General features: G+C 40.3%; 1 protein-coding gene across 2 annotated transcripts in view; it reads left to right on the top strand.

Annotated features, from left to right (window-relative positions):
- TMX4 (thioredoxin related transmembrane protein 4) overlaps window positions 1-6,696 on the top strand; it is a 43,848-nt gene extending 37,152 nt beyond the window's left edge. For both annotated transcript variants that reach the window (XM_042980901.1, XM_042980902.1), the window contains exons 7-8: window positions 2,067-2,130; window positions 3,179-6,696. In XM_042980901.1, coding sequence (XP_042836835.1) covers window positions 2,067-2,130; window positions 3,179-3,537 — 423 coding nt within the window. In that variant the 3' untranslated portion in view covers window positions 3,538-6,696. The remainder of the gene's footprint in view (window positions 1-2,066; window positions 2,131-3,178) is intronic.
- Window positions 6,697-14,818: the final 8,122 nt, after the last annotated feature.

The following is a 14,818-nucleotide window of genomic DNA, read 5'->3' as shown; positions in this document are numbered from 1 at the left end:
TAAAAGACAGCAAAGCTCTAGGCAAACAGAAGAGCAGTGGAAAACACAGGCAGCGATCATATGCCTCTACTCTCCCGTCTCCATTTCAGTTGGTATATGTTGGGACTGTCTAAATTTTGGTACTTGGGTAGATTATTTTTCTGTGTGTTGCTCCCCAGTGTCTAGCACAGAGCCTCCCTCAGAGGAGGGTCTCTAATATCAAGAGGCCTAGACTTCACTCTCTGTGAAAGGTGGCAAATCTGTCTCCCCTCCTCATTTAGTTGCATGGCTATCTGTATCTACCTGGGTCACAGCTGGAATGTGAAAATATAACCCTGGAAGGGAAGAGGAAGAAAAGGGCACTACTCCCCTATAGACCCTGCTTTTAAATAGTGCCATTCTTAGTGGCTTAGGAAGTGGACCATTCCAAGGGAATAGTTCTCTAGATGAGAAAATAGATCTTGAACTGAGAGAATCTGGAGAATAAGAGGGTTTTCCTTCCAGTTTCTGAATTAAGGCTATATGATGGAATTGTGTACTATTAGATATAAAATAGACTTTGATGATAGGTTAACCCAAATCCATCCTTTTGAGAGAGTTCCAGTGAGAAAGCAGTTAAATGACTTGTTCAGGGTCACACAGTTAATGCGAGACAAGGTTGAGGTTAATATGCCTTAAGTCTTTTTCTAGGCCCTCTATACCTAGCCCTCTAGCTGGCCCAGGGAGCTTGTTCCTCACCAACCCACAGAGCTTTATGCATCCCACTTTCCTACCACACTGGTCTCCCCAGCCTTGCATTCAGGGCTTCCTCTGGATATAGGAGCCCCCATGGTCCAGTTTGGTGTAGCTTAGACGAACCAGGCAGCTGGTACTACCCATCCGCTCTGGACTATGCCCAGGGGCTTAAGTGATGCCTCCTTCAAGTGGTCATTCTTGATCCTTCCCAAACCCATAACTGGTTGTAATATCTGAATCTTTGAAATATCTGTCAAAGTGTTTTATTCATTTTTCTTATGAAATTCATGTTCCATATTGCTTTATGTTTAAACTGCCATTTTTTCTCCTTTTTTGAACTTGTCCCCACAGAAGTTAACACGATACCTTGAACCTAATGAACCAAATTTTGAGTAAAGTTGTAAATGAATATACAGATGGTGATAATCCTGAACACAAAGTAGGGTACTCATTTGATGTTTATGAAACTGAATCAAAAGAACTATGACATCAGGTGCTTTAAAATTTTAGAGCATCTTTAAAACACTAATGTATGAAGTAGTATTACTATCTTAAAGGCCAAGTCTGGGAGTCAGCTAGGTACAAGAAGGACACTGTCCTTCTAAATGGGCAGCTTCTTCCTGGTTGTATCTTTATGTTGTGTGATGCTGCATGGGAAGGTATGAAGAATGGCTGCAGCTTATTCTGGGTCCAGCTAACTGCACCCCACACCCATAGCTTCATCACCGTGGCCCATGCCGGACTAGGTATGGAACAGGGACTGAGATGAACCTGCCCCTAAGGAGCTTGTAGTTTATGTACATATGTAGTTATGTAGAAAATGATTCATTCATATTTCATTAAGGTCGGAGATGAAGCCAAGTCAGTCACTGTCTAAAATAGGGTTTAGTTCATATCACTGATAACTTTTCTTGCAATTTATTTCTGTAGAAATTTCTTATGGTACTCTTAAGAATTCTAGACCCTGAAATAAATAGCCTTTTACTCAGGCATTGGTGAGAGGCAGCCATATACAGACTAGTTTTGTTTGTCCAGAGGGGTGTTTTTAAAAAGGCTGCTTTAGACTTGACTGATAGTATCCATTTTCTTATACCTGTTTGATTTACCAGTTTTTGGTGGGATCTCTATAGACATTTGACTTTGTGACCCCTGTTATAAATCAATATTTTCCTACATTGTTACATTTGAAAAATTGGAAAGTCTTAATTATGCCCTTGTCCTTTTTGAGGACTTTTGACCAACCGCTAATTATTTGTCTGTAAATATCTGATTATAGATCCAAGACCTAAATTTGAGGCTCTTTGGTAATAAATGTCATATCTATTCACTGTAAAATCACTTTTTCTCTTCAGGTCTTGGTGATAATATCAGAATGTTTCTATGTACCACTTCCAAGGCATTTATCTGAGCGCACTGGTAAGTATGATAAACTCATGTGATAGAGTAGTTTTGGAATTCTGTGGCATGCCCTTTTGTGCTCAGATAGATACTGGAGTTTTCCCCCGACTCGCGAGGTGACCAAACCATCACTACTACCAAATTCTTTGAAATATGTTTTCTAGGTCAGATTTGAACAAAAATGATTTTTTTCTTCCCTTAAATTAGGTAATACTTCATTTTGGTCATTGTTTTTCCCCTTGAGTATATGCCCTTCATTAATTAGTTGACACCTTTTCCTTCATTCAAACTGGAATGAGGGAAGAGAACTCACATTTATTGAGTCTCAACCGTGTATCAGTAGCTATTCTAAATCCTATAAAAACAGTCTTCCCAAATCCTTGCACTGCTCCACACTGTTTGTGGGACTAAACAGCCCTGGGTTTTCACGTCTTTATTCCTAGTTTTGAGACTTTGCATGAAGACTTCTTTGAGGCTTTATAATTGCTTAATTTTATGTGGAAGTTTAACTAAATAAGCTTATATTAGGAAAAAAAGGAAATTTTATTAACTCACATAACTGAAAAATTTAGGGATGTTCTGGTTGCAAGCTCAGCCCAAGGGATGTTAGGTTTCTGTTTCTATGTGGCTGATTCAGTGGCTGTCAACAGCCCTAACTCACATTTTATCAGTTTATCAATTCCTGTAGAAAGAGAGAAGGCTTTTCTTCTTGACTCTGGCCAAAAAACTCCTGGGAAGTCCTGTGATTGGCTTGGCTTAAGTCACATTTCTTAACTAATCACCATGACTAATGAGTGGGTCACTGAGTAAGCCAGAAGGAACCTTTACCCTCCCTGGCTCTGTGCTCTATCAGTCAACACAGTTAGTGAACTTTCCAGAGAGGAATGTAGAAGCCCTGGATGGAGGTAGGACACCGCCAGACAGAGATCTGTGCAGTGTGATAACATAGCTTCAGATTGGAGAAAACGGTCATGGCCCCACCCTTTCATTTCACAGCTAAACACACTCAATTGACTGCTGAATGACCAGTTTATTCAGAGGATGTTCCCCTCTCTTCCCTCCACAGAGCAGACTCGGAGGTCAGAGGAGGCTCACAAAGCTGAACAGTTGCAGGATGCAGAGGAGGAAAAAGATGATTCAAATGAGGAAGAAAACAAGGACAGCCTTGTAGATGATGAAGAAGAGAAAGAAGACCTTGGTGATGAGGACGAAGCGGAGGAGGACGAGGAGGAGGACAGTGCTGCCACTCGCGTGGATGAGGAGAGGAACGACGCCCAGGACCAGGGGCCCCTGAGAGAGGTCCAGGAGGATGGAGAACCTGAGCCTGAAGAAGACACGCCTGTGCAGCCCAGCCCAGCCGACACAGAGGTGGCGGAAGACACATTGAGGCAGCGCAAAAGTCAGCATGCCGATAAGGGCCCATAGGTCTAGTGACGGTGTTTCCAAGAATTCAGACCAAAGGACTGTGTCAGCTTCCCTCTGGTCTGCAGTGTAAATCAAATCCGTACTTTTTCCTGAATGAGCAAGCTTCTGTTAAAAAATGATCTCTAGTCATGTAGTCTTACAGCATTAAGCCTCATGTATATTAATGAGAGTCTTTCAGGCATGACAATCAGGAAACAGAAAGACAAACATGGTGTTAGGATCTGTTTGAGCACTTAGTATGGGCACAAATTCATTTGCTTGGGGCTAGAGAGTTTTGACCTGAGAAAGCACCCCGCAGGCGCCATAAAATGAAAGCAAAGCAACATGAGCCTCCTCACAAGCAGCAGACGTCTTGTGGAAGTCTTTTGTGTGAAGTATTCGTTTTTGTCAAATGTAAGAAACATCAGCCACCGCGGTGGAGAGACACTTTTTTAGAGGTAGAAATTGAGAGGGCCCTGGATTATTATGGTAGAAAAGAGCTTGGACATCATCCCAACTCTCTGAATCTCTTTTGCTGTGATTTATTTCTTACCTTTAGTATCTCCAGCCTTCCCACCACAGGCCTGCAGGCGCCCCACACGCTTCACAATACTTCCTCAGTGATAGGCCACAGACAGCGGCCGGTTGACATCAGCCGCTTTCCTTCTTGACTTAAGGGTTTACATAATCCGGAACCAAAGCCCGTGACTGCCAAGCATCTTGAATGAAATGTTGTAACCTTTGGAGATTCAAAAGGAAGTAAGGGTTTTATAGGAGTGATTTTTGTTTTTGTTTTTTGCCAAAATGTAGTAATTACTTTTTTTCAAAAAGTTCCTTTAGCAATATTCTTTTGAAGCCAGAAGTGCCCTAAGTGTTGCCAGTACAAGGTAGTCTTGTGAAGAGAACTTGAATACTTTGTTGTTTTGCTTCCATCTCAAGGGGTTCCTTGGCTCTTGAACCACTTTATTATTAACTGCAAAACCATTTCTGGTTTTCGTTCAGTGATGTGCTTTTGGTGAAAGAATTAATGAAAGTGAATATCTGGAAATGAAAGATTTGGTTTCGTTTCCTTCTTCCTTAATCTTGTAGAGAATTTTATTCCTGTAAATCTCTCAATACTCAGTCCACTAAAAGTACCCAGGGGGCCTGATTTCTTTTAAAGAATCCATCCATCTACTTCTGTCTTACCTGATTTATGTCTTAGAATAAATTCATAAAATTAGATTCCAAGCTTATGAAAGATGTCTGAAGTTGATCCTACACCCCTTGGGTCCAGACAGAAAAACAAGTAGTACAGGTTTATGAAATTCGAAAAGTTTCTGTCATCTTTATAAAGAAATATGCAGTATACTCCTGTCTGGCTGTTTAGATAACCCTTACCTCATATTAACTTTGAACAGGGGCTCATTGGAGGAGGGGGAGGTCTGAAACTCTCTACCCTCGGTTGGATGAATGGGTCTGTTGCAAGCCTCACACAAAGGGAGTTTTTATTCTGACAGAAGCTAGTTTTTAGAGATGGTTATTTTTCATCTTTCCAACTCAGTTACCTGACAGGCTCATCCCCTAGTACGGTGAGGTTCATTAACAATCGCCAATAGTTTTTTGCTTCAGACAGCTACAGAATCTTGAGTTTGAAGCCATCACAGAACTGAGGGACTGGGGAAACCTTGACTTTGGCTCATTTCCTGCCCCTCCTCCCATGTAAGTCTCTGATACATCCTCACCCCAAGCACCATGGTTCTGATGGTGGCAGTTATGTCTCCCTAATATTGGGAAGCTTTTCTAGATCATTCTCTTCTGTCACTGGATTTCTTTCTCTGAAACAAAGTTTTCAAAGATCACTAAGTTCAAGTTCAGAGGTGTGGAATAAAAAAGGTTTCATTATTTGACTTTTTTGTTTAAACCTCCCCCCTTTGCCCATTCCCCTATATTAAAACTTTTTTTTTTTTTTTTAAGTGTAGTGTTTGACCAGAAGGGAAGGAATGAAGAAATAAAATCCACTTTGGCTTTTTATAAATGTAAGGCCAATTTCCAATTGGACCCCAAATAGTATCTAATTATAATAAGAAAAATATATGTTCTTTCTCAACAATACTTGTAAAAAATTGGAGGAAGAGGAGAAAACAGTTTGGCGAAGAAGGTCCATTAAAAGTTGGAGCATCTGTGGCTACAGGTACCATTTTTTTTTTAAACATCCCAGCAAAAGATGGGGTTTTTACTCAATGGACTGATAAGTACACATCTAATTTAATCTCTTCCCACTTGAGGCCTTTAGGTTTGTTTTCAGTATTTACTGAATATAAAACTAAAGGGAAAAAGTCAACCTAAAATAATTTATGATTAGATTAACACCTCAATAGGATTTTGTGGATTTTTCATGTGGATAATATATTTAATCCAGGAGCCAAATCATGGAAACACAATTTTGATTTTAAAAATTAAAAAATAATCATGCTTCCTTATGTTGCAATATCAGTTACTTACAGAATAGTGTTTTATGTAACTCAAATCAGGAAAATTAAATAAAAGTGTCTCTAGATTTTGGAATAGAAGTGAAATACTTTACATGGGAGCAGTTGGAGCAGGGTGTCTTTTCGCTGATTAGAAGGAAAATTTGAAACTTCTACCTTTTTCTTAGTTTCTTTTATCATTCATCTCTTGCTAGATCTGCTAAAGCACCCCAACTTGCTTAGAGCTCTCCCATTGATGCAATGAGTAGACAATCCCACTTCTTTCCTTCCCTTTGAAGTGTAAGCACTGAATGGGGTGACAGGCAGGACTCCTCTACTTCACAGGTCCCTGCACTGCATGGGTGCATACTTACCACCTGAACTGATGCATATGAGCCCTGTTAGCCACAGGACTCTTTAACTACAAAAAGAAATCCAAAATAATGACTGTAATAAAAAGTAAACAAGCTTTAGAGAATGCCAAATTTTGACTTTTTTATGGCCCCAATCCTTGCTGATAGCTATGGCATTGCTACATGATTTGAGTTTATATAAGCCTGCAGAGTCCACAGTGCATAACACCTTTGGGGAAGGATGATAAAAAATGTCTTCTGAAGTGAGCACTTAGCATATGACTTTTTATGACCAAGTATTTAAGACTGGAGCCTGTATGCTGCTTTACAGGATGGCAAGCATTAAAGAGTCCAAAAAAAAAAAAAAAAAAAAAAAAGTAGAAACAATAGGGTACACCTAAGATTTCAGTATAAAATGTTAAATTGGCATGAAGTGAGAGAAAGAAGGGAAAGATTGGTGCTTTTGCTAATGTGTATCAACTTATCTCTGTCCAACTCAGTGTTGAAGTGTTATCTGCCAGTATTATAAATGTATAATTGACCCATCCCATCAATTATAACAACATTTTGAAAAGTATTCATGTAAATCTTTTGTGCCAACAGAAAACTTCCTCCTTGTTCAGTATCTTTACCTCAGTCCTACATTTTAATCCTCTTCAGAAGATTAGTTTGTCTTGAAAAACCAAACACGGAGTCATCAAGTCTGATGAACCTTGATGGGGCAGCTTTTTGAGTAGCTTTTCTGAACCAGGAGTTTTGGTTGAAAGGCCTTTGGTAGTTTCAGACCAGGACATGGCCTTCAAATGGCCTCTTCTCGGTCAAGTTTCATGTGAACTGTGCCATTGTTTCTGTGTGCCTCAGACCATTTTAACATGTTTCCGATGTAGTGTGATTGTATTTGTTCCTAATTAGTTTCTTTGTGCAAATGCAGTTTTTACACTAAAAATACTGTTTATTTGTACTGTAATACATTCTAAATTTGTTATTTATACTTTTTGTAATAGTCGTAATTATTTAGCTCAGAGATATTTAATTATTTTTCTCTTCATCCATGTGTTCTTTGCTTCCTCAGATAGCATCTGCAGTAACTGGAAACAGTAATAGAAAATCAAGATATAAGCCTCAAGCATTATATTGCTTGAATTACAAATCACCTTATCACAAAATTGTATAGAATCTTTGATCATATACCTTTTTATTTTATCGTAAACTTCTATTTGCAGCCAAACCTAATGATAGTGATAAGTAAAATCAAAACAGTGTATGGCTTTTCATAGAACTATTTTCACAAAATTCATTCACCTAGGGAGTGAAAAATACTGCTTTGTTAAAAAATAATTTTCATCTGTCCATTCTGCATCCAATCTGTTTCCGCCCCCCGCCCCTTTCTTTCTGTCCTCTTTTTGACTTGGTGAAATGCAAACCATGTGCCTTTTAGCTACTTTGGAAAGTGCACAAACCAAGGACAAGTGCAAAGATCCAAGACTTCCTCTTTGTTATAGCCATTGTGTTGCCTATAGAAACTCATTTTACTCATTTGTCAGGTCTCCCTTGGCCCAGCCCTGAGGTGTGGAGGTGGCCAGGGCTGGTGAATATGGCAAAGGATGCTGCTAGTCCTTCAAGACACTGTGGACTGACCTGGTCTCCTGGGGCATTCAGAAGGCTCTGGTCTACACCTAATCCTTCTTATCATGGTAGCATTGGAAAAGCACAAAGGAGATGAGGTGACTTTTAAATGCCCTTAGGGACTGAACTATGGATATTGGATTTTTCACTTTTGAAAAAAAATTTTAATGTTTATTTATTTTTGAGAGAGAGAGAGAGAGAGAGAGAGAGAGAGCGAGTAGGGGAGGGGCAGAGACAGAGGGAGACACAGAATCTGAAGCAAGCTCCAGGCTCCAAGCCATCAGCACAGAGACCGAAGTGGGGCTTGAACCCACAAACCGTGAGATAATGACCTGAGCTGAAGTTGGACGCTTACCGACTGAGCCACCCATGCGCCCCTGGATTTTTCACTTTTGAAAGATGGTAAGGGATGTGCAGTTAGAAGAAAATGATTAAACTTCCATACTGCCAAGTCATTCCTTCAGAGAAACTGCCTCAGAAGGCTCTTTTGTCTATGTAGAGAAAAGTATCCATTATGCAGTGTCGCAGCCTACATGAACTTGGTCATACATCCTTGGTGGGAGAAAAGCCTGCAGCTTCTGAAGGCAAAAACACCAAATCTGGAACATATTCCACAGTATTTGGAATTCTATCTCAGAACATGTGAATTTCTCAAGATTGGTGACTGTATTAGGTCAGTCTAGACTGTGTTTACAGACTCCCAAATCTCAGAGGCTTTAAGAACAAGAATTTTATTTCTGCTTCACTTAGGTTAGATCAGTCAACCCAGATAATAGTTGCTCCACTTCATGTAGGTTTTTCTGGGACCCAAGAGAGGTCAGGAGAGGCTTTGCTGTCTAACATGTGGCTTCTAAGGTGGCTATGGTCATTTTCATCCAACCAGTCTAAAGGGGAAAGAGCATGGAGGAGTGTTTCTGGGAGATCTTAAAGCCAGGCTGCCAGGAGGCACATACGCATTACTTTTCTCATTCCTGTGAGAAGACTTAGTCACGGGGTCATGCCTAATCGAAAGGGAGGCTAGGATGTGTCACTTTGCCACGTGCTTAATAAAAAATGGAGATTAGAGAGCTGGCCTCTCTGCCACAGTGATGTCATTTTCCTACCTTTGCCACCTGAGCGTCTCACAAAGAGCAAGCCCATGTGAAATGTTAGTCACATGAACGCACTGGTGGCAGGAGAGGGAAGAATGCTTGTCTTCCTTCTGGACTTCGTTATATTTGATCTTCAAGATTCCAGACTTTTCAAACTGTGAATGGTGTGTTCTTAGAGAGTTTATATTTTATTTGGGAAGATGGACATTAGTAAGCAGGAAAAGAATTACAATGTGAGTTTGTGAAAAAGGAACCCAATCTAGGTGAGAGTTTAGGTGGTACATGTGACCAGGAGGGCATGATCAGGGTTGCTGATGCAGAGATAGATTTGGGACCCCTCCAACATACACACATAATCTTTACACTGCACATGTGGAAAAACAGGACTAGCATTTATCTCAATGAGAGGTTCTTGGCTGAGCCATTGGGATAGGTTCTGGGCCTCCTTTTCCTTTTGTATAAGGCAGTGATAGAGAAACAGCTTGTTATTCATCTTTTCATGAGCTGTTTCTTCAACTTTGATATCTTTGATATCTAATCAGTAATTTATAAACTCCATAAATCTCCCTAAATGGAATTCTAGCTGATAGACATCTGGTTAAATATGTTAACCTAAAAATGACAGTATAGAAAGATTGATACTATCAGAATTCTTTGTGTTCTGTTGTTACTGGTGAGGCATATAATTTCTAAAATTACTTATTATAATTAGTTACTTTGGTAGTGCACATAGGATAGACCAAAAGCACATTTGTATCCCAAAGGGACAACCTGCAAGATTTACAAAATTACACAGCTGCCACTCCATGGGATTGTCTTCAAATTCTAGCTCTCTGTGCAATACATTTTAAGCATGAGTCTCAATCTAATAGTATTAGAAGCCAGCAGGTTATGAGTTGGACATTAGCTTTTAATTATTTTACTAACAGCAATTTTGTATAGAGTATTCTAAGACTTTTCATATCCTTGACTACTCCATAGTATGGCATCAAGTCACCCGGCCCTCCTTCAGAGCCTTTACTCTATTGATACTAAAAAAGGTAAGAATTACCTCCTAACAGAGAAAGTTGTCCCAATAAATTGCATAGAATAGGATGATTTCTTTTTTCTTCTTTTTAACACTTATGAATATAGTATTGGTATTTGTTTTAAAATGACAGTTCTGCTCTCATGCTGTAGCAGAAAGATAGGCCCCCTGTTCCATGAGTACAATACAATCCTAGTGACAGGTTAAAGTAATGACCTTGAGAAACAGGCCCATCAGTACTCTAGAGCAGGGAGAACTGCCTCATTTATAATATGCAAACAGAATGGTGATTTAGGGGCAAACCCATCAAGAGAGATCTTAGTGTACATTGTTCCAAAAAGGGTTAAATTCTTGGCCTTTAACAGGCTAATGATGTGACTCCCCAAGGAGTTTAATCTAGCATTTCCAAGACTTTTTTGACAAGCAGTGTTGTGGAACAGAAATTTGAAAATCCCACTTTAAAAACTCAAAGTGTTGGCAAAATATAACTCCTCTTTTTAAAGGCAGAGCTAACTGCAAAAGAAAGAATTCACAGGGACCGAAAACCATGAGGTAAATAAACGTGATGTGGTTCTGGGGCTGCCTCAGTGGGTGATGGTGGTGGTGATGGTGGTGGTGATGGTGGTGGTGGTGGAGGTAGAGATCTGTGCCCTAGGTAACCACAGAGCACGTATTTTACTGGCCACATAGGTATAGATAAAAGGTCTTGACTATAGCAAGGTCAGAAGTTGGAACTGAAATTGCAGAAACTTCCTAGCTACATCCTCAGTGAAACAAAAAAATCTGCTCACTTGCACATGGAAACTACCATAAAGCTTCCTGTCTCAGCCTGGTCTGTGTGTTCAAAACTAGCTTCCCAGAGAAAGCGTGCATAGCCATGGGCCTAACCTTTACATATAGAAGTTTGAATTTACACTAGTTTCATTGTCTCAACAGGCCCCAAACCAAGAAATTATTTTTTTTTTTACGTTTTTATTTTATTTTTTGAGACAGAGAGAGAGCATGAATGGGGGAGGGTCAGAGAGAGAGGGAGACGCAGAATCTGAAACAGGCTCCAGGCTCTGAGCTGTCAGCAGAGAGCCCGATGCGGGGCTCAAACTCACGGACTGCGAGATCATGACCTGAGCCGAAGTCAAACACCCAACCAACTGACCCACCCAGGCGCCCCCAAACCAAGAAATTATAATAAAAAGGCTAATGGGGGGAGGGGACATACTAGCAGAAGGAACCACAAAACTAAGTGCTCTTGAAAACACCCTCAACCTGGCATTAAGATTTCCATAGATAAAGCCCCACTTAAGATAAACTCGCAATCAAAATTACAAAGTGTGCAAGGAAACCATTAATCAGCAGAATTAGATTTGCCCTAGTCCTTGAAATAATATCAGATAAAAACTTTAAACTTCTAAAAATGATTAAAAACATAGAAGAAGGAACATAAAACACAAAAGAATGTCCTTTTTTTCTTCAGAACAGCATATTTTAGGTTTGTTTGTGCCGCATATATCATCAGTATTTCAATCCTTTTCACTAGTGTATAGTATCTCATTCTATGTGTTGTTTGCCCATGCAGAGTGTTTCCAGTTTTTGGATGGCCCTTTGAATCTTCTGATTATGAGGCATTCCCAGAACTACTTTATAATAAGCTTTGGTAGAAATACTGGAATGAATGTTAGAAATATATTCCTCAGGATTTTCCAAGATTTGTTCTTATATCACCAGAAAGTAGTGTGCATCACCCTTGCAGGGAACAGATGCTTGAGAAAATAGATGCTGGTGCAGGTCTTCCTGGGTTGAATCCCAGGTCCACCATTTGCCTGTGGTATGAACTTGAGCAAGTTACCTAACTTCTCTGTGCCTCATCTTTACAGTGGGGTAGTAAGGGATTTCCACATCTATTAATGAAGTTCTAGACAATTTTAACCAACCCTCCTAATCAAGGCAACTAGAAAACATACTCTAAAATATACATTTATATGTGTATGTTAAAATATTAATATAAATTTTAGACACACACACACACACACACACACACACACACACACACACACACACAAACACACAGTGCTTGAAGGCATCAGAGTTTACAAGACAGTGAAGGATTACCAGGCCAGGATCTAGGGAAGATGGAAAGGTCAGGAATGCCATGCTGGTGTGTTCTGAGCTGCTTTTCTGGGGGCATTTGGTGTTTCTAGGAGCAGGGATAGAGAGTGTGCCGTGGGGCTGAGTGTTACTTTTGACAACTTTGTCTGGTTGAGGGAACAGGGATTGGCTGAGGATGGGAGGGCCTATGAAGCTCCTTGTTTGGGTTGGGTCTCTTAAAGAACTCACACTAGGAATAAGGATGAACCAGAATTAGGCCCCACAGCTCAGCTACGATCTGCCCAGCAATGGAAAACAGGATGAGGTGACCCTGAAAGCAAGTGCAAATTCTAGGAAGAATGAATTTGGTAATGATTGAGTTCTTCTTAAGTTAACTGGTGGGTTCTCTTGCCTCTTTTACTTTACTACAATGTAGGATACCAGGGTCTAAATAAATCCTGAGGCTTATCTAGCCTTGTCTTTGTGGGTCATTGTGTGCAAACCCCCCCCCCATAATCTAGCAATCCAAAATAAACGTTGATTTCTTTATATTATTTTCATTATCTGCCTCTTTTTTTCCCCAAGGCAATCCCTTCCCCAAGCCAGCATTACTCCCTCCTTTTATATTTTATATATCCCTGAAAATTTCTCTATGGTATCCCCAAAATATGGTATTAATTGCTGTCTTTCCCCCTTCCATTTTCCTCTTGCCTACTACCTCTCCATTTTTACCCTTTCTGGAGAAAGACCTTTCCTCCACCGATCCTTTCTAATACAGATAACCCATCTTGGCTTACAAGTTTCTTTCACTGCACAATTAGACCACAGAGCTCTAGGAAAGTGGAAAATACCAAAATGACATTGCCAGAAATCTCCTTGATTGGGAGACGAGGTGGGAGGGAGGCCATGAATGCCCATGCCTATGTGCCTATTAAACTTTCCATCTATTGCCCCTAACTTCTCTAGTTTACTCTGGGCAGATCAAAATCCCTGTCAGATATCTGTGACAGGAGGAACTGTCAGGTTCAGCTGCCTCTGCCAAAATTAATCATTGTCCTTTCCCAAACGGAGGCAGAGAATGGGAAAACTCTCTAATGGCCAACATGTCAGATTTAGTATTTAATCCCTCCCCTCTGCCCCTGAGAATCTCCCCTCCTCTCCTCCAGTTCCCATTCCTCTTATAATGAAAGATTATTCATCTAATAGACACCTTGAGATAGAGGCTGCCACGAGAAGTTCCTCTTCTCCACAACAGAAGCAAATATTGACTATGTCCAGTACTCTACGTTTGGCCAGCCCAAAAGGCCGAGAGTGATCCCTACTTACATGGAGTTACCCATGCTGAGTTCTTTCAAATCTCCTTTCGTCATAGGATACCTACCTGCACTGGAGCAATTTGGTGCCCAATCTGCAAGAAGATCTGTCTCTCATGGTCCCTGATTGGGCTTTGGATCCTATTTATGATCACCGGGGAAAATTCAATAGGATGGAGTATCCTTGCTATAACTTCTAGTTTCCTAAATCTGCTCAATGCCTCTGGTGCCAGCCCCGTTAGATGATCCTGAAGGTCATTAAAATTCATTCTTTATTCTCCTCAAACTGAGGTCTGCTTCACCAGTAGTGAGAATTCGTGAGGCTCTCTCTTTGGGATTAAAACCCAGCAAACCATGGCTCGCTCACCTAGTTGCTCCAACCAGTAGATTTGCCAAGCTTCATTCCATCCCTCCTGGCAGACAGTCTGCTTTAGGAATTCTTCCAACCACTTACTTCTTATGGGCACATCCTCTCAAAACCATTCATAACATTAATGGCAGCTGTTTTAGCTTTGACTTCATAAATCACCCTGGTGTAGGATGTTAGATGCTAGCATCTCTTTTTTGTGTGTGTCTGTGCATCTTTGTATCATTTTGGTGGATGATCAAATCACAACTCATAGCTTTTTATTTGGCCCTTTCTTAGCATGGTATTTCCCATAAATGTCTCCAGTTTCTGGGAGCTATTGTTCTGTTCCAATGGTTCCAAACCCTGCTTGAAGTTGACTTCCTCAGCAGTAGCCAGATCCTTCTGGAATGAATCTATTCACCACCAGTGGAGCAGGGCAGCTTTCGACTGCTCCAAGCAGGATTGAAATAGGCCTTCTTTCTCTGTTGACAAAGGAATATAATTTCTTAAGAAGTTAGATAGCCATTGAAGCTGTCTTAAAGCTAATGTCCAGTTCATAATTTCACAAGGGAAGTTTTCTTTTTTAAAGACAATGTCGATTTAATTCATTATATGTGCTTCATAAATCTGATTTCCAAGTTGGAGCTATTTTTCCTTCTTCCCCTCCCAATTGGAGTTCTCATTTCGGCAAAGCATGAACCACATTGCTCTGGCTCTCTCGAGTTATTTCGAAAGCCACTCTCCAGTTCCCACTTCTTTATTTCATTGTTCCAAGAGTCTGGCCTTCATACCAAAATGCACCATTGACTCAGGTGATCATTTAAATCAAGGTGCACTTGGATCACAAAATCCAAAGACTTGGAAATTCACTCCCAAAATGTAACCTGTCTACATTTAGTGACTCTAAATGGTTCAGTTTTCTAGCCAACACAACTCAGTCCAGAAGCTGGAAACATGAATAATCCTATCTCTGGAAAAATACTAAGGAGAGTCCAGTTCATTATCCATAAT

Source organism: Panthera tigris, chromosome A3 (genome assembly GCF_018350195.1).
Source record: "Panthera tigris isolate Pti1 chromosome A3, P.tigris_Pti1_mat1.1, whole genome shotgun sequence".
NCBI lineage: Eukaryota > Metazoa > Chordata > Mammalia > Carnivora > Felidae > Panthera > Panthera tigris.
This window is presented reverse-complemented; position numbering and strand designations above follow the sequence as displayed.